The sequence below is a fragment of the Micrasema longulum genome, unplaced genomic scaffold (genome assembly GCF_059751315.1).
Source record: "Micrasema longulum isolate JH-2025_06_02 unplaced genomic scaffold, ASM5975131v1 h1tg000031l, whole genome shotgun sequence".
NCBI lineage: Eukaryota > Metazoa > Arthropoda > Insecta > Trichoptera > Brachycentridae > Micrasema > Micrasema longulum.
The window spans coordinates 507,746-528,689 of record NW_028277238.1 but is presented as its reverse complement, the minus strand read 5'-3'; the positions used below and the strand labels follow the sequence as shown (position 1 = coordinate 528,689).

General features: G+C 33.5%; 1 protein-coding gene across 2 annotated transcripts in view; it reads right to left on the bottom strand.

Annotated features, from left to right (window-relative positions):
- Positions 1-19,235, bottom strand: part of ptc (protein patched) — a 79,514-nt gene extending 60,279 nt beyond the window's left edge. Inside the window, exon 1 of one of the 2 annotated variants that reach the window (XR_015821992.1) lies at positions 18,821-19,235. Coding sequence is in view for 1 of the 2 variants with exons in the window: in XM_088224335.1 (XP_088080461.1) it covers positions 18,821-18,991 (171 nt within the window). In the remaining variant the exon portion in view is untranslated. The remainder of the gene's footprint in view (positions 1-18,820) is intronic. The other variant, XM_088224335.1, reaches the window with a different exon arrangement.
- Between the last annotated feature and the right edge of the window lie 1,709 nt (positions 19,236-20,944).

Sequence of the window (20,944 nt, the reverse complement as noted above, 5' to 3'; positions counted from 1 at the left end):
CAGCAAAATAGTGGCATGCGAGATTGTAGAGCCGAAAACTGGAAAATATTTCTTCAAAATTACCACACCGATAAGACGCGAGCCATTTGAGGGCCGGCCTCACGTCGCGATAACTTTTCAGGAAAAAAAATGAGGTATCATACGTGTAGTGTTAAGCAAATTTACGTCAATTTTGTAGTGAAATCTTTTTAGCAAAAATTTTTTTGTGCACAGAAATTCTCCACTCATAAATAAAATAAACTAAAAAAAGAAATACAAAATTGTTAATTCAACGATGCTGTTTTATGAAAAAAACTACAGCATGCTTCCTTGTGTGTCGAAACGCTCGGTTGATGTATTAAGACCCGAACAAAATATAAAAATAAAAGAATCGCAAGCAAAGGCTCGACGTGAAGTCATTATTTGGTATCCATTATCCATTAATCAGTCAGATTTATGGTGACCGAGGCATGAACGATTCGTCATAAGAACTTACAGAAACAATGATTTTGCAAAAGTCCGAAACACCACACCATTCGACATTCGACCCGAGCTGCGTGTCAACTGGACCATTAACGTCCAATTCGTTATATTTGACGTTCTACCCCGGCCCTGTTCAACAATAAGGACAGTCAAGGATTTGCTGTAAAAGGGAGCATTGTATTTGCGTAAAAATATATGCGAAAAAAAAGGTGACGTCATGTTTGGCTTGACCCAAATGTGGTTTGCAAAAGTTTGGAAAACTATTAAACTGTTATAATACAAGTATTCACACGAAGACGTTACATCGTTTTCCCGGAGCTACGTATCGATGAGCTATAAAAACTAAATTAAATTTTACGAATGAGAATTTATTTTATGGTGAGATTGAAAATTTACGATTGAGTATTCAAATGAAATCGTCATGTTTCCGTTATCTGCACAAACCGGTGCGTAGGTACAAGAACACAATCCGGGTGGAAAATCTCTCGACGTGGGGCCATTTTTGAGGAAAAAAGCCACGAATCGAAACGAAGAGCAGTGGGTGGGGTGGGGTGGTGAGCCGTCGGCAATAATGACTTTAATACAAGTGTTTATTTACTTTCCAAATAAAATAAAAACTTGTTATATCTACCTAAACGCTGAAGATTCAAGCATCAACGAGAAACTTATCAATAACAGTTGAAACAGAATATTTACATCCGTGAAATAAATATATTTTTTTGGAAAAAGTTAAGTAAAAAAATCTAAGAAAAACGTATGCAAAACCATGAAATAAATGAAAATAATTACACAAAGTTTGATCATAAAACTTTTCCAAATCGTTTTTTTTATTAATCAGTATTTTCACTAGCAGTTTATAAAGTTAAATGCTAACATACGTACAGCAAAAAAACGACTTTTTAATGTGCTTATATATTTTAAGCATTTATTTTCCAAACTATAATTACACATTGTTAACTATTGCTCGTATTCAGAGACAAAACTCAACGTAAGGAAAGTACATTCTAATCTCATATGGAGTTAATAACTTGAACGTGAGGACAGTAGAACGAAGATTCCTCGCCTTAAGTTTTGTTTTAAAATACGGGCATATTTTATTATGTGTTGTAGGTACTGATTGTAATTGGGAAAAGGGGACACAAATGACATATTGCCTCTCATTTTATAAAATATTTATCGGAAGGTTTTCTGTTATTTTATGTACGTATGCTTGATATATAATATCAGGTTCAAATGTTTACATTTTCTTTTTACATCTATAAGTTATGCCACTGTTTTAAGAAAATATATGAACATTTTGTTTTTCTATTTATGATTGTTTTTTTAAGGTATTAGCCGTCGAATGAATAATTAAATAATCTAAATTTGTTGCAACAAACAGGGGAAACATTTTTGAGAAGGGAATATGGAAGTCTAGACATTAACAGGGCTTATGACCTGTTATTGGCTGGTTTAAGTGGCCACTTTACACACTGTAACATTCACCATTCTGCCTATGTTTAAATATTCACATTTTCTCAACTATTCCATATGTTGGCTTTTGTGAAGTAAAAAAGCTGAAACCTTTTTCATGTGGGCGAGATTCATCCGGCTGAACCAATTATCACCTACTAAGCAACGCCTGAAAACAAATTTAAAATTTTTGTACTTCTTCTTTTACCAGTTAGTTATAGTCCTTAAAATACAGCTTGATTAGAATGACAGCTGACAAACTAATTTCTTTAGTGATGGGAAATTACTGATAACTAATCAAATCGATTTTATCAGTTATTTCATGCAATCATGAAACTGTTTCTGAAAATTGATATAAAAAACGCAAAAACAAGCCTATTTTAGTGTGTTTAACACAATTATTCACCAAAAAATGAGACATTTATACTTTTTTCATGAACAATATCAAACGAATTATTTTTTATTCGATCAATTTATATTGATCAATTTGTCCCATCTCTAACGTTTTTGCAAAATGATGTAACCTTGTAAGAACGTCGTTAGTATTTATGTTTATTTTCGTTTTCTTTTAGTCTTAAAGCTGATTTTATACATTAATGTTGATTTACGTTTCAAGCATTGTATTAAAAAAGAAATTAACCACGCCAGATACAAATGGTTTTTCGTGTGTCAATATAAAAAACTCCTTTGGCGTTACTACAAAGTTACGTCGTCGCTTTTTCTGACAAATGCCATTCTAATCATGTTACGTTTTAAGGACTATAATTCATTCAAAACACAAATTTCGACCTAAATAACTCCATAGGGAGGATATCAAACTTGTCTGCAAACATTTGGACACAATCAAAACATTGTTGAATAAATAAGTTGTTATAGAACATACGTATTAGGTTGATCTATGGTTCGCAGAAAAACTGAAACTAGATTCATTCTTTATACTAAGCTATGGGAGGTAGACGGGGACAGGGTTGACGCATGTGTGGTATGCATATTATCTTTATTGGATAAGAAGTAAAGTATGGACGGATAAGCGAGTAGTGATGTAGTGTCGAGTGTTGACAACCCTGGGTAGGCGGAGGATAGTATACACCATATTATAGTACTGTTAGGCCACACAGAGCGCCAGCCGTTTCAGAGTAATTTACTTCCACGCAAAATAAATGACAACGCAAATAAATAGGTACATAAATCGCGGGTCGAATCAATAGTAAACATGGTCGCATTTTAGCTCTTATTTTTATCGTTTAGTAAATTGTTTTATCGATTTTTTTTATTTTTTTTTATTTGAAAATTTATTTATAAACCCTTACGGATTATTACATTCATTTTACATAGAATAATATATACATTTTTCAATTATACTCTGTTGTTCAAAATAATATTTTTTACGTCTTTTGAAAAGTTTGTCTGAGTCTTTTGTTTAGTTTTGTCTGGTAGTTAATTGTATAATTTCAGTCCCTGGTTCATTAGTCTTGATTGTCCTTGTCTTGTTTTAGAAAGTTGTATATGGTATTTGTCTGATATTCTCGTATTATGTCCATGTTGACTACATTTTTTTACAAGTTTTAGTTCTTCGTCTACAATTACATTAGTGGCTAATTTATGAATAAATTTTAATGATTCTAGTTGAAAAAGTTCAGTTATATTTAATTGCTTAGTTTTTAAAAAAAAATTCTAGTTGCAGTTAGATAGAGAAGGTCATATACTAATTTTAATATTTTATTTTGTTGTCTTTGTAGCCTGTTTATGTCAATTTGATATCCTGTTCCCCAAGGTAGATGCGTATAACATATTTTAGTTTTTACATAGGCTTCATACATTAAAATTTTTTCCGTTTTTGGAACAAAATCGCACTAGTGTATGTGTAATGCGCTTTATCTGCCGGAAATCGAACCTGGGACTGTAAGGATAGTAGGCCAAATTGCCAATCGCTACACTACGAAGCTAACTTATCTCCAATCAATTTCCATTTTTTAAATATTTTTTTATTTTATTTATTTATTGTTTATTTAACACTTTATATACATATAAAATATATGTACATATAAGGGCGGGCAAATTGGCTTAAGGCAATTTCTTCCTACCTACCCAAACCGTTCAGTTTGAGAAAATTGCAAATACATGGACATATTGAATCTTACAATTTTATAAAAAATTAAAAACAAAGATTAACAAAACAAAAATATAGAAAATATTAACACTATACTACAAATATAAAAAATTAACACTATACTATAAAGAGAGAGGAGAGGGGGGGGAGGAAAGAAGAAGGATAAAGGAACAATTTAAATGTAAATAAAGATTTTTTTATATAGAAGTTGCTTATAATATACAAGGTTTATATTGTATGGAAGTGTAAAGAGTGAAACGTGGAACTGGCAGAGGAAGGATGAAAGCCGAGTGAACGCGGTTGAAATGTGATCTCTGAGACGAATGTGTGGGAAATCAATGTATGACAGGGTTACGAATTATGAAATCAGGCGAGAGTGTAAATCTGAGTCAAGTATAATGAATAAGATTAAGAAAGAGTCTTTGAGATGGTTTGGTCACGTATGACAAATGGACGACGAAAGAATGGTAAAACATGAGACGAGGACGGCTAAGGAAAACGTGGCATGATCATATAAACCAAAATCTTAACTCTGGTCATGTCAAAAGCAGACAGAAACGAAGGGTATGTATGACAAGATGTATGAATGTGGAAGAAGCTAGGAATGTATGCCAGGATAGACGTGTGTGGCGATCCATTCTCTGTGTTTACCCCTACGGGGAAATGGCGTGACGGTAGTAGTAGTAGGTTAATAATTCAAAAGTGGATTTTTCTGCAATTAAATTGCTTTAAATTTATGTAAAATGTTGGGATCAGGAGGGATATACTAATGTGGGCCAATCAGGAACTTCTCAGCATTTGCTCATGTGGAGGGAAACCACTTAAAACTCTTCAAGAGAAACCGGCCTGTTCACAGTAGTCGACAGGCCTTCCGTTCCACTAGAGTGTTCAGCATTTTGTTCCCTACTTTGGTTCATTTTACCAAAATATATATTTTTTAACCTGAGAGTAGCCACCGATTCGAACATAGTTTTCCAGGGTTCTGATTCAGACACAGTTCTGAATTACTTATCCGTCTGGACACGGAGAAACAATAATTACGTGTAAGTTAAGTTATCGTATACTTTTTTTTTATTGATTGAAACCAACGCAGTCATACAAAATTAAACAATACATACAAAGTAACAACAAATATTTAGGTCAACGAGGAAGTTCAGTGATTAAAAAAAATAAAGCTAAAATTTTATTTTTGTGTATCGTATTTTCTACGATTTTTTTAATCACCCCGAGCGTGACGTCACGTTAGTAGGCTTCCAGGAAACCGGAAATTTTCACAACACTTTTTCATTAATTGATTGATTGATTTACATAAACTTTTTTTATCAAACATTTTAGAGAAACTTCGCCGTACAATTAAATGCTAAACGCGTGTAAGAAAACATTTTTTTAATTCAATTTTCCGTAGCACTGAACTTCCTCATTACGGGTTTCACGTCGGAACATTTATGTTAGAAAAAAAAAATTCGCAGTAGGGAAAACAGAATAGGAAAATATGTAAGGAAGAGGGGTTGGAAAAGTAGGAAAAGGGAGTGATTAAAGAAAATACAAAAAAATAATGAAAAAGAAGAAAACTAATAATTACACATTTTGTATTGACCAACTAAAGTTTCGCTTTCGGCCAATAAAACGAGTTTCAGCCGCGGTTTCGGTTTCGGTTTCAGTCATAAATCAACCGAAACTTCGGCTCAGCCGAAACTTTGCGGTCGGGATGTGTCGGATAACGCTCGGCTGTACTCGTGTAGAAAATGAGCACAATTAGAAATATTGGATTGTTATCCATTCAAATAATTAGTCACCGTATTGTCATTGTCTAACATAAAAAATAAAAACAAGACATACTTTGTGATTCGTTGACTATAGTTAGTAATTCTTTCATATTTATGAAGGAGGAGAAAGACAAAGTTATTGTGGCGTTCTGTCTTCCTGCAAACCACCCACCCACCCCTACGGGGAAGCGGCGTGATGGTTTGATTGTTGGTATTACTTTTACCCCGCAGTTGTACCTACCTGCCTCTGCCCATGAGATAACATATGGGTATGAAATCGGTACCTGTGCAGAAAAATAAAACACCAAGTGGAATAACAGACTACGTGGGAGTAGTGTAGGGTTACTGAGACTTGTCCCGGTGACCACCTGTCAGGTACCTCTTTGAGGGAGGAGCCGTCCCTAGATTTGACTGTAGACCTCACAGAACATCTAATACGCCGGTCCTCTATCAGGGGCTTTGGTGGTTCATGTTTATCGGGGTCTGGAAAGCCCGAGGATTTTATTTTTCGAAAACAGAAAATAAAGTAAATAAATTGATTTCAAGCATTACTTTTGTTACCGATTTTGATTCGAACCTCGGACCTCCGATCCGTGAGTCCGCAACACTAGCCACGAGACCACAACCCATTCAATATGTATTGATGTTCATATTATGTGCCTTTAAATCAGTTGTGACTTCGAATCATGTTAGTAGGCATAATATATGCTTTATTATGCGTTTTTCATAGCTAATAATATCAAAGACATTTTGTTTTCAAAATAACTTAACTAACGGGTATGAATGTAACATACATATAATACATTATATAGATGCTTTAATTATATTTTTAATGATTTAATGTCGTTCGATTTCTTAAAATTGTTTATAACCTAAAAGGTGATAATAAATTGTCTGGTTGTGATAGTGTGTGATTTACGGATCAGAGGTCCGAGGTTCAAATCCCGCTTTACTACTTTGATTACCATTTTTTAATACGGTTAATAGCGACCACTTTATTTTAAATGGCTCCAAAATATAAATATTTTGGTAAATCTGAACAATTAAATTATGTTTTCCTAAAAGAAAAAATGATATCAACCTAAATAAAAAAAAAACGGTACGTCTCGAAACCGGTAGACAAAGAAAACTCAGTAAGTGGTTATATACAAATATTTAATTTTGTAAAATGTTTGACCACAAAGTCAATGCTTTAAATATAATACTAATAAAAAAAAACTGTGTTCGTGTTATAGTTAATTTATATAATGATTTCTCATACGATCTTCCGAAAGTTCCGAAGTATAAAAATCTATAGCAGCCTACGTCGGTAATTGTATAGTACAGTGGTTTTTAACTTGCGGATCGCGACCCTCAAGGGGGTCGCAGAGCCTTGTTTGGGGGGTCGCGGTCGCAAGGGTGCAAAAAAAGCAAGGGCTTTAGGTACTACACTACAGCAAAAATACGATAATTTCAGTGCCTGTTTATTTTTAATCAATTTTTTGAATCGTAGCTCCATTTTCTTTTCAGACGCAAATAACCAACGTTCACATAGGTAGAATGTGGCGAATGGTACTAAAAAAACTAAAGCTCCCCTTGCCAGCTCTCGATATTATTCTTTTCTTTTCATCCAAAGGACGTGAATCTTATGCGAATTAAATTATATTTTAAACATATTGTCAGCAGGAGGTTCTATAAGATTTTTCTTCAAAATTTTGTGCTGACGTCTCGCTGCGCCCGCCTTGCACTTGATTTCTCGATTTATAATAATATGATCTCAATAGAAATAAAATTAAATATACGAGCAAAAAAAAGTAAGGTTCGGGGGGTGCCCAGATTTTTTTACTCGTAAAATGGGTCGCGCATTCGAAAAGGTTGAAAAACACTGCTATAGTATAGTGACGTAGTCAAGTGGAATACAATGAACTTCTTATTTCGTCAAATATCACATGGAACCAAAAAATGATTTAACTAAGGGACCAAAAAAGTTAACTTAAAATATGTTTGAAGTTAAATAATGTTGTCGTAAAATGAGGCAAATAAGTTACTGTTTCTTATTTTTTTTGCGAAACTCATTGATTGAAGATAGAACTTGGATGCTAAGAGCTTCGACTATAATCTATGTCAAGTAGGTACTTAAACTCTATTCAATATTGTATGATTCATTATGGTGTTTAGTGAATCGTGTGTAATATTGTACTCTGTTTTATATATCAAATTAACACAAATTTATATGGATAATGTATAACTTGTGGAATGCATTTTGCATTTGTAAATGGCGAAATCTTGTTGAGAATCTCAAATACAAGCGTACAATATTGTTCGAAGTTTCAACGCTGAATTGAGTGGATTTATTTAACTGTAAATTTAGTGTATGAGCGATAACAATCCATTGCTTAAATGTTTTAAAACATATCAATCTCGGGTGACGCCTGTAAATACCAAAGTAGAAAAGACGAGTAACGATATAGCTCGAAGCAGCGGTAAAATTGTACCCGAAATAGAAAAGCGAGCCATTATTATGTGGAGCGTGAAGCGACGGTACTGAAGAGAGTGGATCAGAGGTTGGTGAGGTCGGAGACACAGTAGCGTGAATAATGATGGCGATCGGAAGCTGCCTTACCTACCTACTACCTGGGAGGTCTACCGGCGAAACTGCTACCTAGTGATCGAATATTGCAATGGCTTTATTCAATTCGAATGTGAATAAAAAAAATCAACGCATGACTCGAATAACAATATTCTCATAGTAGCAGACTGATAAATTTTAGTTAGCAATAAAATACCAAATTCAATCGTCGATCAGAAGTAGATTATATTATGACTAAAACCAAGACGTACGTACACATATTTTTATTCCGAATATTTTGAAGAGTATCTTGGGTGTAGTTGCAGTAATGATCATAAAAACTGGTGATCGCTTTGTGGTATTGAGCAGTTTATCGCTATCGCTGTAGTCCCGAAAATAAAATATCATGTTGCGTGACCGCAGACTACCGATGAAGCGGAGAATATGTCTCACGCCATATGGTCCAGCAATCGCCAGATTCATAGAAAAGAAATGATACGGGATCGGGGAAGGCATCAACGTTCTGGGTCTTCATCACTGGAAATTAGGTAACGATTTAAGATGAATAAAATATTTAGAATTAAAATATATCTACATTTAATTACGTGATTTGAAGTAACAAGAAACAAGAAGGGCAGAAACGTTTCGGATAGATTGGCTGTCGGTCGGTTGGTCGGTTGGTCGTCCGCAGCCGCTATCTCCCCGGGTACCTCAAAAATGTTGAGACCGCATAACTTCGATTAGTGGTGGTTACATAAATCGGAGATGACGACATTCGGGGAGGCTGAAATGGCTTAATCTACTTCAAGAATGCGGGCAATTCTACCTCCTTGTGGCGCGCGGCGGACTTCCGCGAAGGGGATAAAGAGAGATGGTGTATTAATCAAAATTATTAGAAAACAAATACCTTCTTTGAAGATTTATCGTTTCAGTACACTTTTACTAGAAACTTTAATCAGGAGAATTTGATTATTCAACCATATTCAAGTGTTTATTTTATTGACATTAACGGCAAATCTACCTTTTACAAAAAATTATAATACTAACATATTTGGCTTAGTATTTAAAAAAAAAAAAAACATAAATTTCATTTTACCCAAGATTTATAAGAGAAATTAAACCTGAAAATTATTCAACATATTTAGTAGAAAGTTTAAAGAATTCAAGAATAAATGTAAAAAACAAATTAAATAATAAAATATTTAAGTAGTATAACAAGAAAATCATAAGTACTGTTTCATACAACTGGGCAAAGTGAACAAAAAATTGTATATACTATTGTGAAATACATAAATAAATAAACATAGATAATCACCATTCACCATCTTTGAAAAAGTTCAAAAGGTTTGTTCTATAGGAATAATAAATAAATGTTTCTTTAGTATAAATGAATACTTGATAGATGCAATTGAATAAACTAAAATGTATTCAATGTAATTCATGTAAGCGATAGACACCATAATCATTTATAATGTTTTTATTATTGTATTTTTATTTGTTCTTGGTCAGGCTGTAATAAATTGCTAGTGGCAATAAGTCCGCCATTTAACCATGTTACCTTTGTGTTTTATTTGTATTTATCACATTGTATACTTATATTATGGTTAGTAAAGATTTTTTATTGTTATTACTAATTATGAAAATAAAATAAATTTGTCGTGTATCGAAATAATGCACATTCGATAAAAGATAGCGTACCCCTGTACTCATCAGTCTCGTGTTTACCTACTCACGTTTAAAAGGTATCGTATTTTATTTTTTAATCGCCCACACATACCTCTCCATTCCCCAGTGCAACATTACATAATGGACCCACGCCGACGTTTTTATCGAGATTCGTCGTGTTAATGTCTTTATTAGTTCCGACGAATTACTCAATCGCCGGGGAAATTTTTCAAAAATTCTCGCTACGAAATAATAACGAAAGTATTCACGTAATGAGACAATTATTGGGAGCAACTTGGAGACGTTAATTGGGGCCCATCGCTCGTGTGTCATGCGAGGTCTCGCTCCAAATACCGCGAATCTTGGAGGCAGTACGCTATCCACTGTCCAACTCGAGATGTATATATTATTAAGAAGGTTACCATGTTCATTAACTTTAATTATGTATTCGTAACAGTTTACAAAACTAATTTTTGAAATTCCAATTGTTTTTCGAGTTTTTGCATGTAAATACACGAAAATGATTAAAAACAAGACGAGAAGTAATAATTCATAACGCTCCGATTTTGGCGTAATGGCCAGTATATTGTGCAGACATGGTGAACCCGGGAGATGAGCGAGGGCGGGATAGCATTTTGTGGGCGGATGAAGGGTGAAGCAACATCCAGGTGGAAACTGCGAAGAGATGATTAAGCAAAAACAGAAGCCGACCAATAATGGACCGAATGAACTAAAGCGAAGACTACAAAATTAAGGTAGATCACGTAGTATGATTATCTAATTGAAACATGTCTACTTGTATCATTTGAACAAATACAATTATTATTAATTCAATAGTTATTATCGATATTCGCTAGAAAAAAAGTTACCAAATGACTTTAATACAACTGAACTTGACCTGTAACTTTCATTGGAAATAAAAAAAACATTTTTATTTAAAAATAAAAATAATTTAAGTACTTACATTTTTTTATAAATAAACTGAACCAAATTTTCGATTAATGTGTGGGTACATTTAAAGAGATAAAATAACGTTTTTTTTCTTGCTCCCACTTTTTTGAGATTTGAGGTTCATAAAAAAATAATTATCATATTAAATTGGTATTACAATAATCACAAACTACTTATTTACATTTCGACATAAACGGCGCCATCATTAATTAATCAATCAAGAGATTTCTTCGGCGTCATGCCAATCAAACTATTCGGTGCTACTGATGTACAGGAGACTAGGAAATAAAAAGTTGCGCTACCACGGGCTACTGTTTGTAATGTAAACATACATTCTTTAATACATATTGTACAGTAAGCATGCCACGATATTATTTACGACATAAAGCTTAGCAACAAATCCAAACATAAAATCTTGCTACGACAATTTTTATTAGATACAATCTCAATAACAAACATAGTGAAGTGCAAGTTGTCAGCTTAATTCTGGATAGTTATATATATGTGTGTTTTGTATACTTTAGTTTAAATATTGCTTTATCTATTTAGATTTAAAATATGAACTTGCACCAAAAGTATGTAGACGTAAATCGTAGTAATATAATATCAATGCAATCAAGTGTAGTCAAATGTGATTTTACGTTATAAGTCCCGTTTCAAAATGCACTCGTGCGGGTAGTGAATGAGTTATTTTATAAAGTAGGTACCTACTGCAGACGTGAAATACTGAATATTTTATTATTTAAATAATAACAAGAAATCAAAATGGCCCGAAGGCGAATATTTTAAGCCAGGGCTGCAGTTTCTGGGAGATGTGGAATTTTGAGGGTAGGGGCAGCAGAAAAGATAATGTTTTTACTCTCACGGAGAAAATAAAATAAAAGGATAGTTTTACTTTAGAAAATGAATCTAAAATAACACCAATAGATCTAATAAACACCTGAAAAAGGATACAAACATATATTTTAGTTACTATTTACCGTATTGCATAAAACAGTGTGAATGACGGCGAATTATATCATTATCAAATTATTATATCACCTAAATACTAAATACCTTTTCCGTATAATTATAATATGCTTTCTCCCAGAAAAGTTTGGGATTAAAACCAATTACTAACACGTTTGGCCAAAATAATACTTGCTCAGTAAATATGTTGCTTGTCGGCCTCGTGGTGTAATGGTCAGAACGTTTGCCTACCATGCAAGAGGTCTCGGGTTCGATTCCCGACATGGTTGATATGAAATGTTGATTTAAAAGGGTGTTTTCACTCTATATTATTTCATAGTCCCTGGACTGGTTCTTGAAGCGTAAGACTGATCATTTCACCTTCATGTAACAAAAATAATCAAGATACGCTGCGATTGGTGTACCAATAGGTGCGGAAAGGGAATTACGATGATGATGAATATGATGCTTGCGATCTGAGCTAAACTTAGAAAATCTAAACGCTTTAGTGCAGACTTTAACCGTTCATTTTTGAATGGCCGGAAAATGGTATTTGTTTGAGTTATGTTGGTGTTTTTTTATACTCTCGACAAAAGTGGAAACACTTTCACCGGCCGAGCTCCGAGCAGTTCCAGTGCTCGTGATGGCACTCGACTGATATTTACTTGTAATCCCGCGGCTGAGCCGTGAACCGGTTGGCGGAGGATCCCGCACACGGAGATCGGCGGACAAAAACTCCCGCCATGCGCCATTATCATTTTTGGCGGGTCCGAATGTTCGGCGCTCTCTTAATAACTCTACCTGTTTCCTTTTCTCTCGGAAATGTATGTATTAAAGAAATATACAGCTGCTCGCGAGACGAGGGCGATCTGCCTCTCCCGTATCCGACCCTGCGACTTCCGAGCCCGAGGAATGAAGTACCCGGAATTTTACAGGTGGGTCCAAACGCTACTATCGAGATCTCGGAGTAATAATTCGCCAGAGAAGCCCTTTAGCCCTATTGCAACTGACGACAAACGTGCAACGGACAGTTTCGGTGTGCGCTCGCAATTCTCGGCCCGAGTACCTACTGCCCGTTGTATCGATGTAAACTGTAGTTAACTTTGTGTTGGATGATCATAGAATGGTTTTTTGTCCGTATGAGCGATTCTATTAGTCAGAGGCGTAGTATTACTCTAAGACCAAGGAACTAGCACGTAGATTGAAAAACAGTATCAAATTATTGAATGCGACATTCAATATTCAAATAAAAACTAATACTTATATTCGAAAAATTATATCCCGGAATTTAAATTAGGCAGCAATAAGACGTTAAAAATTCAATTACAATTTATAAAACAGCGGTGTAAATTTGAGCGAAATTAAACAATTTAAAGTCATAACCCATTGAGATTTTATGAAGACCTTACTTTAACAAGGCAACGGAGCGGTTAACTTTAGAAACGTGCGAAATAAAATATTTAAAGTATCCAATTACCATACTGTCATGAAACGACGCTATTAAGAATACCTCAAAAATGTAATTTTGCGTGTTGCTCGGTGTATAAATTACCCCGTCTACGGGGATAGGCGACGTGACGGGATGTATGATTTTATTTGAACAAGTCATTTGGGAATGAGAAATGTTAGTTTGTATCTAAACACAGATTAAACATCATTATTATTTTTATTATTATTATTACTAGACATAGATTTGGTAAGGAATCTCTAAAGATTCCTTACCGAATCCATGTCTAGTAATACAATTCGTTTCAGTTCTATCCTCCTGTTATTACCCGGTACAAAGCCACTCCAAGAATATCTTACTCCATAATTTGGACCGCACCCCTCAACTTCGAATTCAACTTAAATTATATTTCAAATCAAGATGAGTGCCGTGCAATATTATATTAAACTAATCCCACACAATAATGGTAGTTGTTCGCCATATTACCATAACGTGAAGTTTCCTACCTTTGACTATAGTTTGGCTTTATAAACTTGATAACGTGAATAAAAAAAAACTATTTTAACGTACTTAATGAGTAAGCTAAGCTTTCAGAAAAATACGATTAAGAACTAAAAAGCGATAAGCACAGTAAAGAACATCAAAGAAAAAAATTATAATTTGTAAATTAAATATAGGTAAGCCCTCATTGCATGTCCCTCTTTACTTTTGGCCCAAAATTTCATGTTATGTTTACGTTCAATTTAGACGGTAATGATATTTTATTGTCACATGACTCTTTCATACTGATTTTAAATACCTCCAATTATATGATATTTTTTTGTCGTTCACTGAAACGTATGTTCTTTAAATTTCTTATTCTTGTTTCTAAGAGCCAAAATCACTCGCAAACGAGTGGAGGCGTATATATATTTTTTAAAAGCCCTTATTGCATCATTAGCATACTATAATCGTATGCGGTATTTCATACTCTTTTTTTTAGAATATTTCAACATTTTCTCTTAAAATGATTACAAAAACGTGGCATTGAAGTATTTTACAACATTCTTTATTTATAACTCTTGGTGCAAAGGTGTCTATTAATGCAAAAATTAATCTCATATTGTCAGAAGTTCCACGCAGATGAAGCATAAGTATTATTAAAATAATAATGTTCCCACTATATTAAAAATATGGAGAAACACTGCTCGATCACATGAAAATACTAAATACCAAGAATTTAATGATCGCGAAAAGTAAATGCTAAATAAGTTAATTTGCTATATTCTAAGGCCCTGAAATATTTATTTGTGTACGTGGCGAGAATAAAGAGAAAAAACAAACAAAAATAAACAAAACACCGTGGAAGATTTAAATGATGATAAAATATATTTTTTAAAGAGATGCTATCAGATTTCAGAATTATCATCTCAATTCAATCCAATAGCTGAAGCACTAGATAAGAATTTATGAATAACTTATTTTTATTCTTAGTGCTATAAGGGTTGCTTATTAAAATGCATATCGTGTTGGTTTTATATTTTTGAGCAACAACTATTATGAAAGTGTACAATGGGTTTTGTATATTGGTTTAATTGGTGTCCCGACGAAGAGACGGGTACGTCTCGAAACATAGAAAAATCGGTAAGTGGTTATATACAACTATTTAATAACATTTGGTCAAATGTTTGACCACAAAGTTAATGCTTTAAATATTAATAAATATCTAAGAGTTTATAACATCAGCATAATTGAATCGTTAATTTCGGAAACGACCAAAGTATGAAATGAATGATTTTCACAAGAGAAAGAAAAACACATACTCCTAAAAAAAATGTACGATACGAATTGATATTTAATTTCATCAAAACTATAAAAATAAAAGAAGTTTGACTTGCGTGGATTTAATAGCCGTTTTTACACCACAGCATAATTCCACCCGACCTGATAAAATAAACATAGGGGGGATCGACTTTTATACATAGTATAAATATATGTATTTTTTATTACTTTATTTATTAATTGGCAGGTAAACGCACTAACCAGTACACCATGAGGCCGACTAATCTACACTTGATTTCCTTTAGCAAAATTTTCACCCTCGAGTTGAAACAAAGCATAAAGCGGAAAAAGAAAACGATAAGTCTTAATAAGTTTATTAATATTAAAACGAATGTAATTTTGAATGAATAAATAGGTACCTACCCACGCACCCTAATTTAAACCGAGCCGGGTGGATTGGCGCGATACATGGCCAATCTGTACTTACAATATGGTTTTAATAGATATTATAAATTATCACCTCGATCAATTTCGAAATTAACGATTGAATTATTATGCAGACAGTTTTCTACACGAAAATTTTCCTGGTAAGGCGTGAAAATAAAATAAATAAATACGGGTAGTTCAATTGTTTGACACGGAAGAAAATCACAAAGTTAGAAGATCAAATATTATAAACTTAAATTGTATATATAGTTGGATAATTTCTAAAGAGCCATTTTTGTGAAAATTACCTCAAGGGCGCTGTACAGTAAATGAATATCCCAGCACGTCTTGCAGCTACAGGGTGCATGGACGATTAGGATTCTATTGTTTCCTCTCCAATTATGATATATTTCAATTATAACAGATAGGATCTAAATTACAGCACGTCTTGCAGCTGCAGAGCGCAGGGCGGTAAGTAATCCAGCCCCCGTTTACATTTTGTTTTAATTTTACAATCAAGTTTAGTGTTGGAATGATATTAAATTAATATTTTTTTTTTAATCTAAAAAATAGGCGTTAGATTTTAACAAGTCTTGCAGCTACTAAGCGCACGGACTATGGAAATTCTAGACCCCGTTTACAAAATTTATGTATTTTGTGGATGGTAACATTTACATATTGAAGCAAGATTACCAATCGCCTTGCAGCTACAAAGCGGATGGACGTGGAATTCAAGCAACTTACAATTTTACCAATAAATCTTCAAAAAATATAATTATTAAAATAGTATTGTATTAAATAGTTATTAGTCTTAATCATGTAAATTGAAAAAAAATACAAATACATACATTGGTGTATGAAAATAAAATAAAAAAGTACTTTGTCAAAAAAACTTGAAAAATTTTGTAAAATGTATGCCTTGGCACGGGATTTCCCAGTGAGGAATAAATACATCATAACCAAATCATGTAAACTTTTTATCAATGAAATACTCAATAAATAAATATATCATAAAAAAACTTGTTGATTAATTTACTTTTTTAATGCTTAATTATATCAATTCGCTCAATAGGAGTTTTATTGTATTTTTCTTTTAAGAAGTAAATATGACAAATACATACAGAAAATAGACTTATTATTGATCACTCGTCCATGCGCTTTGTAGCTGCAAGACGAATGGTAATCTTGCTCCAATATGTAAATGTTATCAACCATAAAATACTTAAATTATGTAAATTGGGGCTTAGAATTTCAACAAACTTGTTATAACATAATGTAAATGGGGGCTAAATTACTTACCGTCCATGCGCTCTGCAGCTGCAAGACGTGCCGGGATATTTATTTATTGCACAGCGCCCTTGAGGTGATTTTCACAAAAATGGCGCTATATAAATTATCCGACTATAATAATGAATAAAATCCCGGAGTCACAAAATGTCGGCGGTTGGCAGTTAGCGCGGAGTATGGTAGCTTGTTCCAGGAACTTGGGGCTGCGGCCAACGGGGAGGGAATTATATTGAGAAACCTTTTCCCGGGGAGCCCAGCTGCAAGGGTCTAGGGACGGCGAGGTTTCGGAGTTATCACTCAATTATTGCAACGCCAACGGCTCACTCCGGTTGATTATCAACGCATTCCGATTTTGAAACGTGTCAATGAAAACAATAGCTGGCAGTTTCATGTTTACGGTCGAGGGGCCCCGCACGAGAAGGCAAAGAACGAACATTATTTTGGAGCTTTAAAATTTCAGCATTTGCATCTTCATAATTAAGTATTAATTGATAATAACGAAGTATTTGCACATCATCTCATAGGGGCTTTAAAATTGAGTTTTTTTTATTTAATACGTACTTACATACATTACATATGTATACTTAAACTATTAGAATAATTCTACAATACTCACTTCTGAATAATGAGGAACTTCAGTCCTACGGGAAATTGGACACAATATTTTTTTTCTTACGCGCGGTAAAAATTAGAGCATTAAATTACGCGGCTAAGTTTCTTAGAATGTATGGAAAAAATATTTTAATAAAAACTAACTACTTTGAATGACGCGGCATAAATAGTTCATATGAATCAACCAATGATAAGAGAGTTGTGGAAGATTTTCGGTTTACTTAGCGTCAACGGACCAATCGTCAGAACTGACCGCGAAGAAGCGGAACAGAACTTAAGACGTCACACGCGGATTAATTTCAGAAATTAAAAACTTTAAAATATCATAGCGCTGATAATACGAAACATAATTTTTTTTTAAACATATATTTTAGTTAATTTAATAGTCTATTAACAAATAAAAAATTGTAATAAAAACCACCGAACTTTCTCATTGTATTTTTTTTGAGTCAACATATTTTATATTTATGAATTAACAATCAAACCTTTTAATAAATGTTAATAAATAATCGTAAATAACTACTTCCTGACTTTTCTATGTCTTACAGTTTCGAAACGTTCCCGTCTCTTCGTCAGGACACCAATTACATCAAAATACAAATCCCACTATACACACTCTTATTAGTGTCCGTAATAAGAGTACTGACGAAGAGACGGGTATGTCTCAAAATCGGCAGACATGAAAAAGTTGATAAGTGGCTATATACAATTATTTACTCATTTATAAAGTCAGCATAATTTATACGCTTTCATTACTTAAGGAACATATACTCATTTTCGTACACAACTATCGATTTTTCTTTATAGGCAGTCGAAGATAACTCCGTTAATTTCCCATTACAATCGGGGCCCAGAAACATATATAACAGAGTTTAAAGTTTAGACAATATTATTATTCGAGTCTAAAAATATTATATTTCTATGACAATTATTCATTATGATTTCACAGAATATATTTATAGGCAAGACATTTATTGGGATATCACCTTACTTGTAGAATATCCAATAAAAATAATTAAAAAATATAAATATGTACCTAAAAAAATGAGTTTAAGAAAAAGATTTGAACAAAATTATGATATTTGTAGCATCGGGAACGACGTTCAGCGAAATTAATACATTTTGTAGTTTAAAACCGTTTATAAATGTGAAAAAAACAGCTTAAACTCGAGTGAAATTTGAATTCCAGCGCGCTCCAGAAGAAATCTGAGCGGCCGACTGGGCCAATAGTTCTTTAATTTCCCGCGCGGCACCACATACCGATGTCAAAACATTACGATAACTTCACTATTATTTTGGAAGTTAACTTTTCACAACATTTTCCGGAAAAACTTTATTGAAGTATTATAAAGTTTAAGTACATGAATTGGCAGACCGGACCATACCTTCTCGAGTTGGGATAGCGCGAGGGATGCATCTATCCAGCTGGTCCTAATGTACAGGTCTTCCTTGTGCCTGTCTGGTCCTAGGGCTGCCGCAGGCGGGGGCCCAGAGGGCGTAGCACGACCCGAAGGCGCTAAGCGTTCCGCCGGATTCGCAGGATTAGGAACGACCATGGTCTCAGACCCGAAACTGTCACCGATATCCACATTTAGACGTTTTGTCACCGCCGTAGCATCACAAACAACATTACACCACTCGTCATTTTTCAGATATCACTAGCACTATTTAATTAACTCACAGGCACTGCACTATATCCTCGATTCGATAGTTAAAAATACCACTACACACCAGCATTCCAACTTTTCGTATTTACTGACAAGACTTACACGCGCGAAAGCCTCAAACACACTGATTTCGCTGCCGCCATGACTGTTTTGTTGTCATTATGTTGGCGCTCTGACGGCGCGGAAACCTCCGAACCGATACGGAAATACACGAAGTATACCCCCACTATGGCCATTTGTTGTTTCGTTCAAGGAATGTGATCTTCCAGAATTCAACAAATGCGAACAAATTTTAGATTTCGTGTAAAGTATAGTTTTAATATAATCTATTTCTCTTTCAAAATTTGATTATCTGAACACTTTTTAGTATGTATAGCTACTTCTATATTTTCTGATTAAAACGACTCAATTAATCTTTTTTTTCTGTAACTCAAAAAAATAAAAATTCTGTAACTAAAATTGTATAATTCAATCTTGATTTTTTGTAATTTTTTTGGACAGTTATTTTTCATTATATAATAGGTATTATTTTTATTTCATTTTTCTTAATTGTTATTCTATTTTATCACATGTTATTGTAATTTAATTTATTTTATTTTTGTCAGTTACTTTGGCTTAACACTTAATCTAATCTTAAAAAGTCATAATAAGTTTGTGTAATAAATTAATTTTCAATTACCATTTTCTTTCACAATAAAAATTATTTCATAAAGAATGAATATAGTAACAAGTAACAAGACATATATAGAAAAAAATAGTTTGCTTTATTTCTCAAGAATATTGATTAAATAAAATAAATAAACGTAACTTTTTTTGCTAACTTTTTTTGCATCGTCTTAATTTGCGCATTGGAACTATTCATTATTTAACTTGCTTTTTTAAAACAAACTTTTATATTGCACAAATATACGTTTTCCATTGATAAAAATATATATAAGACTGATAAGTTATCTTATTTTTAAATTTAAAATTATTATGGGGAATAACGAAAGGCTTCCTTAGGCTACCCATGTCGCCGGCCCTATGCTGGACCACACACAATGTTTTCTGTCTCTTTCTCTTGTATTGCCGCCAGACGATTTTTAGATAAAAAAAACCAATGCTGTGCGCACGATGTTGGTAGTATTTTCTCTACGTAAGACAGGGAAAGGAAACTGTTAAAAATATTTCACAACATTTATCTAATTTGGTCTGAGATTTACAACGTTCAAAAAAGTTTTTTTGAGACTGAAAATAGGGGGGTAAAAAGTAAATTTAGTTTAAAACTGCCATCATCACAATTTTCCTAGTCACTCCAAGTGGTGCATTGGGCACTGCATTGGCACTCCAATCGCTGCGTAACACGAACGTTTTACATCGGTCCTGCCAGAAATCGAACCCGGCATCTCAAGAATGCAAAGCGCCAACCAACACTACAAGACGGACTTTTCCCACTAGATTTCCCTTTTCAGAATTTTTACGTGTTAGCAGCCACCGAGTCGAAAACACTCACAAAACCAGTATTCTGGTTTTTATCTGAACCTATTCTTTATCCGCCTGGACACGTACAAATATCACAATATTAAAAATATGTTTTTATGTGTACTCTGTACACATAAAATAAAAATAACATTATTTTTTGTTATAATGATTATTTTTAGTTTTCTTTAATAATATGCATGCTTCCACTTCCATTATATTGTATTCAAAATCCAAACTCAACACAGGGCTCTTAGCCTCATAGGGTTAGGAGTACGTTATTTTATTATTTTTGTTTTATCTCGCGTATTTTGTATGTAAATAGAGCGGTTCAGAAAAGCACCGCTGGTATTTATTATTCGTATATTCCCAAATCAAAATTAT